Source organism: Panthera onca, chromosome B3 (genome assembly GCF_046562875.1).
Source record: "Panthera onca isolate mPanOnc1 chromosome B3, mPanOnc1 haplotype 2, whole genome shotgun sequence".
Classification (NCBI taxonomy): Eukaryota; Metazoa; Chordata; class Mammalia; order Carnivora; family Felidae; genus Panthera; species Panthera onca.
Window position 1 is genome coordinate 74,300,996 of NC_138344.1, and position 18,274 is coordinate 74,319,269.

The 18,274-nt window shown below is 53.0% G+C and overlaps 2 protein-coding genes across 6 annotated transcripts; both read left to right on the forward strand.

Annotated features, from left to right (window-relative positions):
- The first annotated feature begins 2 nt into the window (after positions 1 to 2).
- RNF31 (ring finger protein 31) lies at positions 3 to 12,574 on the forward strand. 4 transcript variants are annotated; one of them, XM_060619315.3, is made up of 22 exons: positions 3 to 69; positions 769 to 1,182; positions 1,270 to 1,416; positions 1,568 to 1,723; positions 1,958 to 2,026; positions 2,127 to 2,202; positions 2,649 to 2,826; positions 3,485 to 3,887; positions 4,091 to 4,381; positions 4,638 to 4,886; positions 4,993 to 5,178; positions 5,290 to 5,496; positions 8,365 to 8,538; positions 8,622 to 8,720; positions 8,817 to 8,906; positions 10,075 to 10,189; positions 10,302 to 10,420; positions 10,693 to 10,806; positions 10,956 to 11,013; positions 11,737 to 11,833; positions 12,154 to 12,322; positions 12,432 to 12,574. In XM_060619315.3, the coding sequence occupies exons 2-22, from the start codon at positions 991 to 993 to the stop codon at positions 12,483 to 12,485; spliced, it is 3,243 nt and encodes a 1,080-aa protein (XP_060475298.1). In that variant the 5' UTR covers positions 3 to 69; positions 769 to 990; the 3' UTR covers positions 12,486 to 12,574. The 4 variants fall into 4 exon arrangements, 3 of the variants coding, with proteins under 3 accessions (XP_060475298.1, XP_060475297.1, XP_078304499.1); XM_060619314.3 differs by having other exon boundaries at positions 14 to 111; XM_078448373.2 differs by having other exon boundaries at positions 14 to 111; positions 4,094 to 4,381.
- A 723-nt stretch (positions 12,575 to 13,297) lies between these two features.
- Positions 13,298 to 18,265, forward strand: IRF9 (interferon regulatory factor 9). 2 transcript variants are annotated; one of them, XM_060619330.3, is made up of 9 exons: positions 13,306 to 13,727; positions 14,007 to 14,187; positions 14,503 to 14,686; positions 14,938 to 15,068; positions 15,159 to 15,240; positions 15,344 to 15,415; positions 16,296 to 16,637; positions 17,561 to 17,676; positions 17,832 to 18,265. In XM_060619330.3, exons 1-9 carry the CDS (start codon positions 13,615 to 13,617, stop codon positions 17,958 to 17,960), a joined length of 1,350 nt encoding a protein of 449 aa, XP_060475313.1. In that variant the 5' UTR covers positions 13,306 to 13,614; the 3' UTR covers positions 17,961 to 18,265. The 2 variants fall into 2 exon arrangements, with proteins under 2 accessions (XP_078304504.1, XP_060475313.1); XM_078448378.2 differs by lacking the exons at positions 17,561 to 17,676; positions 17,832 to 18,265 and adding an exon at positions 16,735 to 17,545 and having other exon boundaries at positions 13,298 to 13,727.
- Positions 18,266 to 18,274: the final 9 nt, after the last annotated feature.

Below are 18,274 nucleotides of genomic sequence, written 5' to 3' on the forward strand. Positions count from 1 at the left end.
CCCTCTGGCAGTCTGCAAACTGTAGGGAGTCCCTCAGTCATTCTCAGCCTGCTGCGACTAGTAAAGGCGGTACGGACTCGGTCACAAGCCCAGGGGCTGTCCGAGGGAGGGGTTGGTATAAAAGTGGGACCGCGGAGACAGTACCGGGGCTGTCCCTCGGAGAAGGGGAGGGGCTTGCAGGGAAGGGCAAGGGCGGTCCGGGGAAAATCCAGGGTTGAGGTGGGATGGGTAGGAGAGTGGGGAAAGGGGGTGTTCAGTGGTGGGGCTCCCTCTAGAAGGCTCAACTGCAAGGAGGGCCCAGAGAGGGATCAGGATGGGAGAAGTGGGAGGGCGGGCCTGGGGCTGAAAAGGGATAGCAGGATATGGAAGGGAGCAGTCTCGGGGGATTCCTCTGGGAGGGTTCCCTGCCTTGAAGGGCGGCTGGAGAAAGGGCAGGACTCGCTTGAGTGGGGCCCAGACCGGCCAGAGTGGAGTCCCTACAGAGTGGGGCTTTCCTGGTGGGGACCAGAGCAAAGCCGACTGGTCTAAATAGAGAAGGCTTTGAGGGAAATAAGGTAACCCCTCGCCTAGGGCTACCCGGAAAGGGGCGGAACCAGCCTAGAGGAAGGCGCTAGTTTGGAATTTAAGGCCGTGATGCTCTGGGGGCGGAGTCAGGGACCATTTGCCCTTTTCATTGGCTGGGACCTGACTTCCCTCCTGCCCACGCCCCCTGATTTCCTGACCCCAGCCTGTCCTAAACTTAAACCCCTCCCCTTCCCCTGAAACCAGGTTGCAATCCCGCCCTCTTTTCTAGTACTTCCTGTTCCCGACTAACACTGGCGCGGGGCCCGGGGCCGAAGAGTGACCGTGGCCTGAGTGACCTGGGGTGGCTTCGTCGACCTAGTCAGGACACGAAGCCCGACACCGGGCGGGAGGGGCAGCGCTCAGGCAGCGCACAGCCTGCGCCAGGTCCTGGCGGGCGGCGGGGCTGGGGCTGACTCCTGTCTCAGGATGCCGGGGGAGGAGGAGGAGAGGGCCTTCCTGGCGGCCCGCGAGGAGCTGGCGAGCGCCCTGAGGAAGGATTCCGGGCAGGTGTTTTCCCTGGAGCAACTCCAGCCGCTACTGGTCACGTCTTTACCGCCAGCAGCCCGTTACCTGCAGCTGGACGCCGCACGCCTGGTCCGCTGCAATGCTCATGGGGAGGTGAGGCCCGGCCCCCGCTCGGGAGGGGGACGTAGGACTTGAGGCCTGGGCGGGGCTCACAGCTCTCCGCTCTCTGACTGCTCCCAGCCCCGAAACTACCTCAACACCCTGTCCACGGCCCTGAACATCCTGGAGAAATACGGCCGCAACCTCCTCAGCCCTCAGCGGCCCCGGTACTGGCGCGGGGTCAAGTTTAATAACCCTGTCTTTCGCAGTACGGTGGATGCTGTTCAGGTGAAGCCCCTGGGCCCCTTATGGGAGAAAGGGACTTGGCCTGGGCTGGGGGGTTGGTAAGAAAGGGCCTGAGGCTGTGCTTAATGGGGAGGGCTCCAGCCCTAGTGGGAAGGGGGCCTGCCTGGTGGTGACTGGTTTGAATGTGTGGTAGGGGGGCCGGGATGTTCTGCGATTATACGGCTACACTGAGGAGCAGCCAGATGGGTTGAGTTTCCCTGAGGGGCAGAAGGAGCCAGACGAGCATCAAGTTGCTACAGTCACACTGGAAGTACTGCTGCTTCGGACAGAGCTCAGCCTGTTGTTACAGGTGAGATGTTGAGGTGTCTCTAGTCCTGAGGACTTAAACACCAGGCCTGGGGAGACCAGCCTAACTCCATAAGCAGTCTTGCAGACCCTCATGCTGGTGAACCATGGGCATAGTCCACATAGCAACCTGGAAACTCCCCATACTCTTCTTCCTGTGGATGTTGGGAGACCAGGGCTTTGAGGGAGGACCTTGTCCTAGGTCTCTAGGTGGGAACTCTTCTTACCTTGTTTGCAGAATACTCACCCAAGACAACAAGCACTGCAGCAGCTGCTGGAAGAAAAGGTTGATGATGATGTAAAAAAGGTAGGGATGGGGCTCTTAAGACCTGATGAACAAAGGGGATAGGGGTTGTGGGACTGTGTGTCCCCAAACTCTTGCCCATTCCCTGCCCTTTATTTCTCAGATACTGAAGCTCTCCGAGTTTGCCCCCTTGCTGAGAGAGATTGCTCCTGGCCCCCTCAACACGCCCTTTGCCCCAGGTATTATTCATCCTGTAATGGGAGGTGGGGGGCAGTTTCTAGTAGACCATATTGATGGAAATTTGGGGCCCTCCTCTGTTTATCCTTTTTGCCTTTTTTTTTTTTTTTTTTTTTTTTTTGAGACAGAGACAGAGCATGAACAGGGGAGGGTCAGAGAGAGGGAGACACAGAATCTGAAACAGGCTCCAGGCTCTGAGCTGTCAGCACAGAGCCCTACGCGGCTCGAACTCACGGACCACGAGATCATGACCTGAGCCGAAGTCGGCCGCTTAACCGACTGAGCCACCCAGGCGCCCCTATCCTTTTTGCCTTTAAAAAGAGATTAAAATTTTTTCCTTGGGTCTGGATATGTTGAATAGTAGTCTGTAATTTGTTCCCTTCAGCAAATTCAGATTAACTTGGTCTCTTTCAAAAGGATGTTCAGTTTTTCCTCTCCTGTTCTCCAGGCTCCACTCCTGGTCCCTGCTTCCTTTGTGGCTCTGCGCCAGGCACACTGCACTGTTCAACCTGTAAACAGGCCTTGTGCCTGGCTTGTGATCGTCTATTCCATGGACACCCATCCCGTGCCCATCACCTCCGCCAGACCCTGCCTGGGGCCCCACAGACCACCTGCCTGACCCCCAGGTAAGAGATCTTCTCTTCTGAGTGGGAATGAAGTTAAGAGAACTTAGAATTACTTATGTACTATGTGTCAGTTTCTCTGCTAAAAGCTGCTTCATAGAATGCAGTTAGTTACTGCTTTGCAAGAGATCACAGACATATGAAGCAAGTAGCAGTCACAGCCAGATGTTGTGCAAATAGGTAGGAAGAGGAGGAACCTAGCCTAAAGGATCAGCTCAATCAGTAGGATTTTAAGCACCTAGTGTGGGTCAGGCCCTATGTTAGGGGGATAGCTATCAAAAGATATGAACTTTAAGATACCATTTTTTTAAGTTTATTTATTTTGAGAGAGCACAAACAGGTGAGGGACAGAGAGAGAGAGGGAGAGAAAGAGAGAATCTCAAGCAGGCTCCATGCTGTCAACACAGAGCCCAACACGGTGCTCAAACTCACGGACTGAGCCAAAATCAAGAGTCCGAGGCTCAACCAACTGAGCCACCCAGGTGCCCCTAAGATATAATTAAATGTTGAATAGTCTATGGGTATGGACCATTCCAGACAGAGAACAACATGCACAAAGGACAGGGCTTGTATTGTCACACAGAGAATGAGGGATGCCTGGGAATAAGGGACCCAGGCACCAGGGCCCCCTCAGCAGACCATCTCTGCTTTTTCGTTACAGCTTACCTGCCTCAGCATCACCACGGCCTCAGTCAGCCTCCTTGCTGGCCCTGGGAGATAGCTCTCTCGTGCTTCCCCTGAAAGCTTCCTCTGATCCTGCAAATGCCCGTCTGCCCTGGCACTGTGCTGCCTGTGCCATGCTAAATGAATCTTGGGCAGTGCTCTGTGTGGCCTGTGATCGGCCCCGAGGCTGTAAGGGGTTGGGGTTGACAATGGAGGGTTCCCAAGGAGCTGAGGGCCTAGAATCTGAACTTGCACGGGGTCGGTGGGCCTGCCAAAGCTGCACCTTTGAGAATGAGGCAGCAGCTGTGCTCTGTGCCATATGTGAGCGACCTCGGCTGGCTCAGCCTCCTAGCTTGGTGGTGGATTCTCGGGATACTGGCATTTGCCTGCAGCCCCTTCAGGTAACCTGTTCCTGGCCTTCCCAGCCGTCCCCGTTCTTTATTTGCACCTGTTACCACAGGCCATTCTCGACCTCTTCATCTCCTGTTTTCCTTCAGTTCTTCTGAATCTTCCGCCCTCCCCGCCCCCCCCCCCCAAACCTGTCTGTATTTCCATTTTGAGCCTCAGCCAGCTTTCAGTTGGATAATTCTTTTTGCCTTCCCAGCAGGGGGATACTTTGCTCTCCTCTGCCCAGAGTCCAGTCTGGTACTGTATCCACTGTACCTTCTGCAACTCTGGCCCTGGCTGGGTGTGTGCTATGTGCAATCGGACCAGCAGCCCCATCCCAGTACCGCACGCCCCCCAGCCCCAGGCCAGCTCTTTGGAAGAGCAACTCCCTGAGCCAGGGCCTCCACGACGCCTCAGTGCCCCCCTGCCCAGTTCCTGTGGGGACCCTGAGAAGCAGCGTCAAGACAAGATGCGTGAGGAAGGTCTCCAACTAGTGATCAAGATCCGGGTGAGAATTTGGGCCTGGGATGAGGTAGGGTTGAACTAATGGGGGAAAGGAGGGGCTGCAGTTGATTAATACAAGTTCTTGTAAACCTAGTCATTAGCAGCAGCTGCCTCTTATTGAACACCGCCTACATGCTGTGCGGTGCTCACGTGATCCATATGTCTGAGCTCAACCACTGTCAGCATTTTGGTTTGGGCTGAGGGTGGGTGGAAGGTGCCCTTCCTGATGGGCCATCTGTCTGGGTGGGACTGTGCCTTAGGAAGGGGAAGCTGCAGGTGCCTGTCCAGAGGAGGTTTTCTCGGCTCTACAGTACTCAGGCACTGAGGTGCCCCTGCAGTGGTTGCGCTCAGAGCTGCCCTACGTGCTGGAGATGGTGGCCGAGCTGGCTGCACAGCAGGACCCGGGCCTGGGTGCCTTTTCCTGTCAGGAAGCCCGGAAAGCCTGGTTGGATCGTCATGGCAATCTTGATGAAGCTGTGGAAGAGTGTGTGAGGGCCCGGCGCAGGAAGGTACCGGCTGTACTGACAGGGCAGGCAGGGTTGTGGGTCTCAGAGCCTCTCACACTCTTGCTTGCCATTTCCCTCTTCACTCCTTCTCTCTACCCCCAATTTTCAGGTGCAGGAGCTCCGGTCCCTGGGCTTTGGGCCTGAAGAGGGGTCTCTTCAAGCATTGTTCCAACATGGTGGTGATGTGGCACGGGCCCTGACTGAGCTACAGCGCCAGCGCCTAGAGCCCTTCCATCAGCGTCTCTGGGACAAGGGCCCTGATCCCACCCCTTCCTGGGATGGGCCAGACAAGCAGGTGCTGGGAGGAGGTGAAGAATCCACTTAGAGGAGCCAGGGAAAGGCCGAGGGGTAGGACTCCTGGGGCCTGACAGCCACTTCTTCCCTCTCCACCTAAATCACCTTGCAGAGTCTGGTCAGACGGCTTTTGGCAGTCTATGCGCTCCCCAGCTGGGGTCGGGCAGAACTGGCACTGTCACTGCTACAGGAGACACCCAGGAACTATGAGCTGGGCGATGTGGTGGAAGCTGTGAGGCACAGCCAGGACCGGGCCTTCCTGCGCCGCTTGCTGGCCCAGGAGTGTGCTGTGTGTGGCTGGACCCTGCCTCGCAACCGGGTAAGCCTCTTTCCTCTGGGACGGCCTTAGAATGACTCTTCCCTTTGGGCCCTGCTCCACTTCTCTTGTCTCCCTTGTCTCTTGTCCTGTCTTTTGCTCTGCAATTGCCCATGTGCTCCCAGCAGTTTCTAGGAAGGGGAGGGCAGGAATAGGCTACCTCCCCCCCACACTTTTTTTTTTTTTTTTTTTACCGTTCCACTATAGGAAGTTTCATACGTAGAATAGTATATTTCCTCTCCATGCCCACCCCCCCTGCCCCCATGTATCATTACTAAGATTCTGCAATTATCAGTGTATGGCCAGTCTTTATTCCACTTACACAGAAGATTATTTTGAAACAACTCTTACAGTCTATTTATAAATACTTCAGTATATATTTCTGAAAGGTAAAAGTCTTTGAAAACATACCCACAAATACCATTGGCACACCAAAAAAAATTACCAATAATTTTTTAAATTACCAATTTATTTATGCTGGCTGTGTGTGTTTTTTGTTATCTTTTTACTCTTTATTTTTTCTTTCTTAAAAAAAAATTGTTTTTAAAGTTTACTAATGAATCTTGAGAGAAAGGCAGGGGGTGCCAAGAGAGGAGAGAGAGAATCCCATTGTCAGTGCAGAGCCTGATGCAGGGTGAAGTCAAGGGTGATGAGCTGAAGTCAAGAGTTGGATACTTTGGGGCACCTGGGTGGCTCAGTCAGTTAAGCATCTGACTTTGGCTCAGGTCATGATCTCACAGTTCATGAGTTTGAGCCGCGCATCGGGCTCTGTGCTGACAGCTCGGAGCCTGGAGCCTGCTTCAGATTCTGTGTCTCCCTCTCTCTGACCCTCCCCCGTTCATGCTCTGTCTCAAAAATAAATAAACTATAAATAAATAAAATTAAAAATTAAGAAAAAAAAAAGAGTTGGATACTTAACCAAATGAGCCACCCAGGCACCCCTTTACTCTTTATTTTAAAATAATTGTAGAGGTGCCTGGGCTGGCTCAGTTGGTTAGGCGTCCGACTTTGGCTCAGGTCATGATCTTGTGGTTGGTGTGTATCAGGTTGGTGGGTGCTGACAGCTCGGAGACTGGAGCCTACTTCGAATCTGTGTCTCCCTCTCTCTCTGCCCCTCCCCTGCTCGTGCTCTGTCTCTCTCGGAAATAAACATTAAAAGCAATAATAATAAAATAAAATAATTGTAGATTCACAGGAAGTTGTAAAAATAGTAGAGTCCTGTTGTGTGTGTTTTAATGATTTATTTTTAAATTTATATCCAAGGTAGCATATAGCGCAACAATGATTTCAGGAGTCGATTCCTTAAGGCCCCTTACCCATTTAGCCCATCCCCCCTCCCACAACCCCTCCAGCAACCCTCAATTTGTTCTCCATATTTAAGAGTCTCTTATGTTTTGTCCCTTTCCCTGTTTTTATATTATTTTTGCTTCCCTTCCCTTATGTTCATCTGTTCTGTATCTTAAAGTCCTCATATGAGTAAAGTCATATGATATTTGTCTTTCTCTTTCTCTAATTTCACTTAGCATAATGCCCTCTAGTTCCCTCCAATAGTTGCAAATGGCAAGATTTCATTCTTTTTGATTCCCGAGTAATACTCCATTGTATATATATACATCTTCTTTATCCATTCATTCATTGACGGACATCTGGGCTCTTTCCATACCATGGCTGTTGTTGATGGTGCTGCTATAAACATTGGAGTGCATGTGCCCCTTTGAAACAGCATACCTGTATCCCTTGGATAAATACCTAGTAGTGCAATTGCTGGGTCATAGGGTAGTTCTATTTTTAATTTTTTGAGGAAACTTCATACTGTTTTCCAGAGTGGCTGCACCAGTCTGCATTCCCACCAGCAGTGCAAAGAGATCCTCTTTCTCTGCATCCCCTCTAACATCTGTTGTTGCCTGAGTTGTTAATGTTAGCCATTCTGGTTATCTTATTGTGGTTTTGATTTGTATTTCCCTGATGATGAGTGATATTGAGCATTTTTTCATGTGTTGGTTGGCCATCTGGATGTCTTTGGAGAAGTGTCTATTCATGTCTTTTGCCCATTTCTTCACCAAGTGTTGAGTTTGATAAGTTCTTTATAGATTTTGGATACTAACCCTTTATCTGAATTGTCATTTGCAAATATCTTCTCCCATTCCATCAGTTGCCTTTTAGTTTTGCTGATTGTTTCCTTCACTGTGCAAAAACTTTTCATTTTGATGAGGTCCCAATAGTTCATTATTTCCCAAGTCCTGTGTGTTCTTTACCCACCTTCCCCCAATGATGACATCTTATATAATTATACAATATATATAAATATAAATATATAATCTTATATAATTATTGTACTGTATCAAGACCAGGAAATAAACATTGGCACAATGTTAGCAAATTGCAGATCTTGTTCATTTTTCACATGGATGTGTGAGTGTGGCTCTGCAGTTTTATTCCACTTACAGGTTCATGTAACCACTGAGACACAGATTGTTCCATCACCACAAAGGAACTCCCTCATACAACCTCTTTATAGTTGTAACTTTCTTCCCTTTCTCCTATCACCTGACAATATCTAGCCTGTTCTCCATCTGTATGGTTTTGTCAGTTCAGAAATGTTATTTGTTTGTTTCCTTTTAATTGAATGTGAATGCCTTTGGAGGGCAGTCTTCCATTTACTTTAGGCCTCACCGTTGTCTCTTTTCTTCCAACTAATGACAGTCTTTAGACATTTGGATTGCCTGCCAGGCACTTGTTGGCATTAAGGGTTGCTACCTTGCCCGGTTGTTAATTAGACCCTGGTTTCTCAGTGGACACCTGGCTAATGCCTCTTCCCCAGGCTGGTGGCTATGGCTTCAGACCCCCTCCTCTCCCTGCCTCACCCTATAGATGCAGGCCCTGACTTCCTGTGAGTGCACCATCTGTCCTGACTGCTTCCGCCAGCACTTTACCATCGCCTTGAAGGAGAAGCACATCACAGACATGGTGTGCCCTGCCTGTGGCCGCCCTGACCTCACCGATGACACACAGTTGCTCAGCTACTTCTCTACCCTTGACATTCAGGTACTTCAGTCCCTAGGACTTGGGGTGCCCTGAGCTTTGAACAGGTACCCTGCCCATCCACCACTTCTGCATCCTGTCCTCAGCTTCGGGAGAGCCTGGAGCCAGATGCCTATGCACTATTTCACAAGAAGCTGACTGAGGGTGTGCTGATGCGAGACCCTAAGTTCTTGTGGTGTGCCCAAGTAAGTGGCCTACCCAGGGCAGCTGACTGGAGGGATGGAGGAGGGATGGAGGTGCCAGGTCAGGCCTGAGATAGCTTTATGTTCTTGTACCCACAGTGCTCCTTTGGCTTCATATATGAACGAGAGCAGCTGGAGGCGACATGTCCCCAGTGTCACCAGACCTTCTGTGTGCGCTGTAAGCGCCAGGTGAGGCACATTCATCCTTTCAGAAATAACTTGGTAAAGCTGCTAGCAGGTCCTATGTCAGACTTGGGATGTGCTGAAGCACAGAACAGACATGAACTCCGGGCTCAAAGAGCTTACAGACTCCAGGAAAGGAGGGAGGGAGGCTGAGGAGGAGGGGCAGTGAAAGAAAGGTAAGGTAAAGGAGGAAGGAAGGGAGAGAGCATAAGTACACATGGCATTAAATTCTACAAAGAAAACACAGGAATCTGAGATTAGGAATAACAGAATGGACCTACTTAGGATGGAGAGGTCAGACAAGTCTTCTCTCAAATGGTTTAATTTAAGCTCAGGCCTGAAAGTTAAGAAGAAGCCAATTATGCAAAGGATATTCAGGACAAAAAGAGCAACACATGGAAAGGCCAAAGTCAGAAAAAGTGGTGTGCGGTTGGAGCCCCAAGATCAAGGGTGAGAGTGGTGGGTGGTCAGAGAGGAGCTAGCTGCCAGATCCGGAGAGGCCATGGGGCCAAGTGAGGAAGGTATTTGCCTTTTATTCTAAGACTAAGCTAGGGGTGATACTCTTTCATTTACCTGTTAAAAAGTTTAATATCTGAAAAAAGTTTAATATTTGAGTGCTCACTTTGGCAGCACATATTCTAAAAAGTTTAATGTTTGATACCAAAAAGTTCTATTACAAAACACGTTAATAAAATGAACACCTGAGACCCCACCACTAGATCTCAAGACTAGAACACTCCAAAAAAACCCCAAACAAACCACACACACAACTAGAACACTCCCAGTACTGCTGAAGCTGCCTGCCTTATACTCTGAAAGACATTTTGGCTGCAGGGTGGAGCATGCACCATAGGGGAGCAGGAATGGAGGAATAGAGACCACTAATTGAGGCAACACCTGACCTGGCCTGGAGTAGAATGGCCAGAGGAGGGATGAAGAAAAAGGGGACAGGGTTGAGATAGGCCTGGGTGGTGGGAATAAGACCTGCCGGTGAACATGTGCTGGTACGAGGAGGCCAAAGAACCAAGGCTGGCCCCTCAGTTTGAGATTGAAGCAAATGGTGAATGGCAGTGCCATAAACGAAGCCAGGGACCTCTAGATCTGAGAGGAGGGGTGGCCCTTAAGAAGGGCCCGGGGTGGGGTTTTCACGTGAAGCTTGCTTTCCCTCCTGCAGTGGGAGGAGCAGCACCGAGGCCGGAGCTGTGAGGATTTCCAGAACTGGAAACGCACCAATGACCCAGAGTACCAGGCCCAGGGCCTGGCCATGTATCTTCAGGAGAACGGCATTGGTAAGGTCCTGTTAGGCCTGTGTGCCCACTCATAAGTCACTGCCAGTGGCTCTCTTCCTGAGGACCTTGCGGAGCAGTGACAGCCCCAGCCCTGACCTGCTGTCCCTTACAGATTGCCCCAAGTGCAAGTTCTCGTATGCTCTGGCCCGAGGAGGCTGCATGCACTTTCACTGCACCCAGTGCCGCCACCAGTTCTGCAGTGGCTGCTACAATGCCTTTTACGCCAAGAATGTGAGCCCAGAGAATGGGGGTGGAAGGGATAGAAGGGTGGGAGGCTGCTACTGGGTGTGAGGGGCAAAGACGTTGAGGAGACGCCTAGGGGAAGAGAAGAGGAAGCCAATGGGGTGTAAAGCACCTCTCTCTGTCCCCTCTCCCCTTTCACTTGCTCCAGACCCTCCAATGTCTCCATCTTCCCCCATCCCTACACCCCTCATGCAGGGGTTCTGAGAAGCCAGGACCCCAACAGTCTCCAACTTCCTCTCTCCCATCTGGGTTTCCGCCAGAAATGTCCAGACCCTAACTGCAGGGTGAAAAAGTCCCTACATGGCCACCATCCACGAGACTGCCTCTTCTACCTGCGGGACTGGACTGCTCTCCGGCTCCAGAAGCTGCTACAGGTCAGGGGTGGCCAGCCTGGCTGGGTTTGTGAGTTGCCCAGGGTAGGAGGCAGGGCTCAGGGTGGCAAGAAAGGAAAGGTTCTGTGCTGGGAAATTCAGTGGGCTGGCGTCAAGGGGATCCTAATGCCCATCCGTCTGCCCCTCCTCAGGACAATAATGTCATGTTCAACACAGAGCCCCCAGCAGGAGCCCGGGCAGTTCCTGGTGGTGAGTGTCAGGACAAGCCTTGGAGAAGGGGTGAGGGTGGGCTGGGCTTCCACTGTATGGTGGGTAAAGGGGACAGTTGGGTCTGTGGTCAGAGTCCATCCTGTGCTTACTTGTGTGCTTCTTAGCGAGTTAACCTCTCTGGACCTTGTTTCTTCCTCTGTGACATGGGAGTAATATCTCCTTTGCAGCTAAGCTATTTTACCTGAGGGCCTAGCAGTTGATACTAATTTTCTTCTCCCATTCCCAAAGGATGATGATTCATTAGTTAACTCAAGCAGTATTTAATGAGACTTGATAGTTGCACTGTTTTAGGTTCCATGAGGGTGACAGAAAGATGTTACATATGGTTCTAACCTACCCCACCTCTTATTTCCATAAAGTAAGACCTTCACAGACTAAGTTAACTGGGCAAGAGCTAAATTGCAACCAGAAGAGTTGTCCCAAGAGAGTATGTGATAATAAAAAAAGAGAGAGAGTATGTGATTATGGACCAAAAGCAAGCCTAGATAAAAGCAGGGCCAGCAAGGCCCCTGCTTCTGTTATCAGGCTTGGTCTGTTGCGATGGTATCTCTAAGTGCATCCCTCCCCACCACTACCACTGTTAAAGCAGTCCCCTCCCTGGAGGCTGCCTCCCATGCCTCCGTTGATACCCCAGTTCTCCCGGGGCTTTGTGGTCAGTGACCTCCTCCCAACAAAAGGGTCCCTTCCTTCCCTTACCCTTAGGTGGCTGCCGAGTGATGGAGCAGAAGGAGGTTCCTAATGGGTTCCGGGATGAAGCCTGTGGCAAGGAGACTCCAGCTGGCCATGCTGGCCTCTGCCAGTGAGTATCAGCAGGAGCATAGTGTTGGGCGGGGCGGTGGGGGCGGGACGTGCAGGAGGGCTGAGGATACGCATGGGTAGTAAAGGAGGTCTCTGGGAGTAGTAGGTCCTGCAGGGAAAGTGAGGGAAGGGCTCTCTGGGCAAGGGCATGGCTAGGTAATAGCAGGCAGTGTGCACAGGGGGACAGTGCCTACAAGTGCAACTGGCAAGAGTTGTCAGTCTTGTTCGTCTGAGTATGCCAATGCCCAGCAAGGTGTTGGGCACACTCAGTTAATACTAGCCAAATGGAAGAACAAATATTCCACCCTGTCATCTCCCCAGGGCACACTACAAAGAGTATCTTGTGAGTCTCATCAATGCCCACTCACTGGACCCAGCCACCCTGTATGAGGTGGAGGAGCTGGAGACGGCTGCTGAGCGCTACCTGCATGTGCGCCCTCAGCCAGCAGCTGGGGAAGATGCCCCTGCCTACCACGCCCGCCTGTTACAGGTAAGGCTTCCCTCTAGCCTCGCCTCTGACCCCACACTCTAGAAAGAAGTCCCCTGTCCAGCTTGTGTCTGAGTTTTAAACTTCCAGTATCATCTCTCTCCTTCTGCAGAAGCTGATGGAAGAAGTGCCCTTGGGACAAAGTATCCCTCGCAGGAGGAAGTAGCTGAGGGCAAGGATCCACATGAGGGTCTCATGGCCCAGCCTCCTCAGGAACAGCTCCAGCACCAATAAAGAGGCATCTCCTTGCCCAGGCTTCTTGGTGGTCCTTCTTCCTGGCCCCACCATCTGGGGCACCAGGGAAAGAGGGGGGTGAACACAGCTTTGCCGAAAGGGTCACCTGCAGCCTACCGCCTGACCATTCTTGGACTCAGGGCTAGGAAGGAATTGACAACCATGGATGGCCAAGGAGCCCCTCTCCCCAGCCAGCCCCTTGGCCTGGGCATTCTCCTCCCCTGCCTCCTTTGTTCTTTCATGGAATTCAGTTGATATTTGAGGTCACCTAATAGACACCAAGCAGGCACGATGGGGGAACACAGATGCACCGGTGGTACAGGGCTAGCCAGAGGCCTCAGGCCAGACTCCAGGACACTGGCCTCCCTGAGAAGCAGCAGTGTTAACAGAGATCAAAGAGCATCTAAGGGAGGAGGGGACTGAGCCTGAGCGGGAAGGGGGCCCTCTTGTGTCCGACAGCGGGATTCCAACAGTGAGGTTCTCAGATGCTGCTTCCCCCTGGAGGCAAGCCGTTGCCCTGCAGCTCAGGCCACGTGATTTCTGAGAAAAGGCCCTTCCTGGAGGAGAACTGAAACTTAGGGTGGGGACGGTAGAAAGGGGCGGAGAGATCAGGAAGCTGCCTAGACGGCTGCCGAGCTGAGGTCAGCTGGGTCCTGGGACAGCCAGCAAGCCGCTCAGGTAAGATCAGCGGACATCCGGATGTCAGCGTGGGTCTAGAGCTAGAGGGCCCGGCCGGATTGGAGGTGGGGGGGCGGGGGCTCCTGGGGCCCCTCTGCCAAACAGGAATATACAGACCGCCTGTGAGCCAGGACATAGGGGGTTTGGCCTGAGTGAGAGAGTGACTGGGGACCACTGTCCCCAGCCCTATAGGCAAAGAACAGGAGGTCCCTGCTGTGGGTTGTTCAGGGAAGTCAGCCCCGGCTCCAGCTGACCCTGTTTGTTTTCTTGCTTTCTGGCCCTGCCCACTTCCGCTGGAGCTCTGCCCCACCTACCCCAGAGGCAAGAGGAGGGGACAGATGGGGGTCAAAGGATAGGTTGTGGGGGTGGTGGGTGAGGTATCTATGAAGCATCTTGCAAACAGATACTGCCTTCGCAGATGCTTGGGGCAGAGACCGGGCCTCTCCCCAGGAACCACACCAAGGGAGTTCTCTTCCAGACAACAGATTCCTGAAAAGTCAGTTTTAAGACTGTTTTAAGACAGTTTTAAGACCAGCGCCTAGGGTTTCCTTCCAGTTGTCGGAGCTTGGGATGTTAGGGTGTGTTTTTTGGTTACTAGTGATGGCAGAAAGAAACGGTTTGGCCTCAGGGAATTGTGAGAAATGTCCACAGGCAAAAGGTGGATGGGGTCTGTGGGGGCCCTTGCCAGAAGCCAACCCCAGTGGTCAGGATCTCTGCAGATGTTCCCTCCTGAAGTATCAGTTCCACTGATGCTGCCTGCTGCTCTTGTCCCCAGGATGGCATCGGGCCGGGCACGCTGCACCCGAAAGCTGCGGAACTGGGTGGTGGAGCAAGTGGAGAGTGGGCAGTTCCCGGGGGTGTGCTGGGACGATGCAGCTAAGACCATGTTCCGGATTCCTTGGAAGCATGCAGGCAAGCAGGACTTCCGGGAGGACCAGGATGCCGCTTTCTTCAAGGTGAATGGGCCTGGAAACGAGCCCCTCCGAGGGAGGGGTGGAGTAGACACAATCTCTCACCCTTAAGAGGTATACCTGTGTTTCAGACAAAGGGGAGATGGGAGGGTAGAGCCAGCTACATTGTTGTCAGAGCCCAAAACAAAATGAAAATTCAAAAATTGTTGAGGATTTCAAGACAGCAGCAGCAGAGCGGGGACCTGAGCACTGGGCCTTCTGTGCAGGTGCTCAGGCCGCAGGTGCCCGCAGCCGGCTGTAGGAGAGGGTCAGCTGGGCAGGGTAACATGCTGTCTCCTCTTTACTTCCTGTGCTTCTCAGGCATGGGCGATATTTAAGGGGAAGTACAAGGAGGGAGACACAGAAGGCCCTGCTATCTGGAAGACTCGTCTGCGCTGTGCTCTCAACAAGAGCCCCGAATTTGAGGAGGTTCCTGAAAATGGCCATAGGGATGGAGCTGAGCCCTACAAGGTGTATCGGCTGCTGCCATCGGGGACCCTCCCTGGTGGGTGTCCCCTTGCCCAGCCGCTCCTAGAATCAGCAGATGTGGACGGGGGAGGATGGAGATAGGAGGTTTCTGGGAGGGTGGTGGGCCTCCCTCCAGGCCCCTCAGTCAGAGTTCTGCCCTGTCCCTGGGGTACTCCTACCCACGTTCCCCTGCCTGGTCCTGCACATTCTTTCACTGTCTCCTGTCTCCCTTACCCTCTGTTCACACTTAAGGCTCTGACCTTTCTCCCCCTCCACAATATTCCACAGCCCAGCCAGGGACCCAGAAATCACCATCAAAGCGACATTACAGTTCTGTGTCCTCTGAGAGGGAAGAGGATGAGGGTACCACAAAGAACTGCATACTCAGTCCCTCTTTGATTGAGGACCCCCTCAAAAACGTAAGAGCTGGGGAGGGAACGGAGTGGGCCTGAGGGCAGGAGAGTAAACTAGGGGAGAGGTCAGCCAACGAATAGACACTGTGTCTGCAGGAGGAGGTGGGGGCCAGTGGGGAAGCAGGCCATTCAGAATTTGGGAGCAGCAGCAGCAGCAACAGCCCTGAGCCTCAGGAAGGTACCACCTCCCCTGCCTCTGTGTTGTTCCCCTACAGCCACTCCCTCTGGCCCTTGGATTCCCCAGTCCCCATCTGAATGACATTCCTCTGCTTCCCTTATAGGTACAGACACAACAGAAGCCCCTTTCCAAGGAGATCAGGTGTCATTGGAGAGTCTGCCCCCTCCAGACTCAGGTGTGTGGTGTTTCTGACTCCTCTCTGCTCTCTGTCCCCCCAGGTTGTCTCCCTGTAGCTATGCATGCATTATCAAGGATGTCGGGGCTTGCAGGAAACAGGGCCCACCTTATCCAGACAGAGGCATTGCTTTCCAGGCAGGACACCTGGGCAGACTCCAACCTCCCAACAGCTCACTTCTCAAAAATACTCCTCGTGTTCTCTCTCCCTCCCTCTCTCTCTCTCTCTCTTTTTTCTCAAAATGAATAAATAAACGTAAAAAAGGGGGTGGGGTGGGTGAAGGGAGCGCTTGGGTGGCTCGGTTGGTTAAGCGTCCCACTCTTGGTTTTGGCTCAGGTCATGATTTCACGGTTTGTGGGATTGAGCCTGGCGTTGGGCTCTGAGTTGAGAGCGTCTAGCCCGCTTGGGATTCTCTCTCTGCAGCCCCCCTCAAAATGAATAAATAAACTTTTTAAAAAGTATCCCCTATGCACTCTGTTCCCTGGAAATTCACTTTGAGACATTCATTTCTGTGGGTCAAGTGGAGACCTAGTCTTCGGGACTTTCTTATAAACCATAAGACCCTGGGCATTAAGCCTTGAGGCCTCAGTGGGCATTTGTGTATCAGCTACCCTCGTGAGTGATGGCAAAGCCTCACAGGATGCCCCCTGGCTGGTAAGGTTGGTGAGAGGGCAGATGGGGAGGGAAGCGCCTTCTCTAACTGCAGAAGGTCAAACCGCTACCCCTGCCCTTGCTTGTGTTCCCTCTGGGCCTCACGTTTCTCACCAGCAAAATGAGGATGTGGGGTTTGCCACTGGCCCCTCATTCCCCAGGACCTGGTGCTGGCCGGGTGGACCCCTGGGGTGAAGCACAGGTGCAGCTGGCCGTTCTCTGTTCACAGACTACTCGCTGCTGCTTACCTTCATCTACGGTGGGCGCGTGGTGGGCGAAGCCCAGGTGCAGAGCCTGGACTGCCGCCTTGTGGCTGAGCCCTCAGGCTCCCAGTATGGGATGGAGCAGGTGGTGTTTCCCAAGCCTGACCCACGAGAGCCCACCCAGCGCCTGCTGAGCCAGATCGAGAGAGGTGTCCTAGTAGCCAGCAACTCCAGAGGCCTCTTCGTTCAGCGTCTCTGCCCCATCCCCATCTCCTGGAACGCGCCCCAGGCGCCACCCGGTCCAGGCCCACATCTGCTGCCCAGCAATGAGTGCGTGGAGCTCTTCAGAACCACCTACTTCTGCAGAGGTGAGGCTGTTCCAGTTGAGCTGAGCCCCTGCCCCCATCTCTTAGGACCCCCTGGGACCTTGCAGGCTCTGCCACCACCCTGTGTTCCTTCCAGTAGATCCTTCGTTACAGCCCAGGCATAGCACCTTGCACTTGAGCGGTGCACACACATCCTGTGGGGCACTGTGCTCAGCCCTGGCAGCTGTCTGGCAGCCAGCCTTCCCCAGCCAAGGTCTCGGAAGATGAAGCTCGGATGCAGCTCAGCACACAAGTCACATGTTGGGGACTGCCACCACATGGCAGCATGCAGTAACGGGAAGGTGCACCTCGCGGCCCTCTCCTGCATATGCACTTGCACGGGCCGGCCCCATATTTGGGAGAGCTCGTACACCTCCCACACACTAGCCCTGCTGCACCCCGGGCAGCTCCTCGGGTTGTCCTTCTCCCGTCCTTCGCCCCTGCCTGGGATTCCACTTCCTGCCTCCATTCACCTCTAAATCTCACCTTGGGAGTGGAGGCCAGGAGTACAGGGGACGCAGAGTGGGAGTGTTGCAGGGCCACGCATGCCCTCGGCAGAGAGGGTGCGAGCAGACAATAGAGGTGGGGACACTTCTATGTTAGCAGCCCGGGCTGCTGCCTTGAGGACTCTAAGCTCTTCCAGCAGAGAGCTTTGAGGGTGTATAAAAATCGGTTACCTCTAAATACTTCTTACTTGAAAAAGGGGCACCTTTTCCTCCTTGCACATGGGTGAGTAGCAGCTTAGTTGCTGGCATCCCTCCTGGTATGAGGCAACAGCCGTGACCCAGCAGCTCCCGCTCTGGCCTTGGTCTCCAATTGGCCCCACACCCACCCTTTTTTCTCCATGATGGGTCCCTCTGTATTCCCTCCCTGCCTGTAGCCTCTGCCTTCTTTCTTCCAACCCTTGATCCTTTCTCTTTCATCAGACCTGGCCAGGTACTTCCAGGGCCTGGGCCCCCCACCCAAGTTCCAGGTGACTCTGAACTTCTGGGAGGAGAGCCCTGGCCCCAGCCACACCCCGAAGAGTCTTATCACAGTGCAGGTGAGTTCAGGGCAAGGGAAGACTAGCCTGCCTGTGTGAGTGGGGTGTAGGGGGTTCCAGGTGGAGAAGGGCCTTTGGTTGGCGGGGAGGAACTCCTGGGGGTATGTCTGCCCCAGCTGTGCTCATGATACTCTCCCCCACCTTTCCCGGCACAGATGGAGCAGGCCTTTGCCCGACGTTTACTGGAGGAGACTCCTGAGGAGCAGGCAGCCGCTCTCTCCCTGCTGCAGAGCCTGGGAGACCCGCCTTCCTCCTCTTCGCTCTGTTCCTCCTATCTCCTTTGAAAGAAACTCATTCTCCACACTGTTGACCTGGCTCCCTTGGTGATCATTCTCGGTGGTTGTCTGTGATGGTTGTGTCCTTGAACTGCTCGTGTACCTGGCTGGTGGAGAACTGAAGGATGATTTTTATCCTTTTTTTAAGTTTGAGATATACCCTCTTTCATTTCTGAGAAACTGAATTGGGAAAAGTCCAAATGGTGTGAACTCAGAGGACCTTTCCTGCTTCCCCCAACCCTAAAGCCAAGCACTTTATATTTTCTTCTTAGATGTTCACTGGGGATTTAAAATAAAACTTTATTGAAAGAGGAGTCATTATC

Excerpts from the sequence above, each read along its gene's own strand:
- IRF9 (XM_060619330.3), top strand. The coding sequence starts at position 13,615 with ATGAAGCATCTTGCAAACAGATACTGCCTTCGCAGATGCTTGGGGCAG. Across the intron at positions 15,241-15,343 it reads CAGCCCTGAGCCTCAGGAAG|GTACAGACACAACAGAAGCC; the intron begins GTACCACCTCCC and ends CTTCCCTTATAG. Across the intron at positions 15,416-16,295 it reads TCTGCCCCCTCCAGACTCAG|ACTACTCGCTGCTGCTTACC; the intron begins GTGTGTGGTGTT and ends CTCTGTTCACAG.
- RNF31 (XM_060619315.3), top strand. The coding sequence starts at position 991 with ATGCCGGGGGAGGAGGAGGAGAGGGCCTTCCTGGCGGCCCGCGAGGAG. Across the intron at positions 10,421-10,692 it reads ATGCCTTTTACGCCAAGAAT|AAATGTCCAGACCCTAACTG; the intron begins GTGAGCCCAGAG and ends GGTTTCCGCCAG. Across the intron at positions 11,834-12,153 it reads GGCCATGCTGGCCTCTGCCA|GGCACACTACAAAGAGTATC; the intron begins GTGAGTATCAGC and ends TCATCTCCCCAG.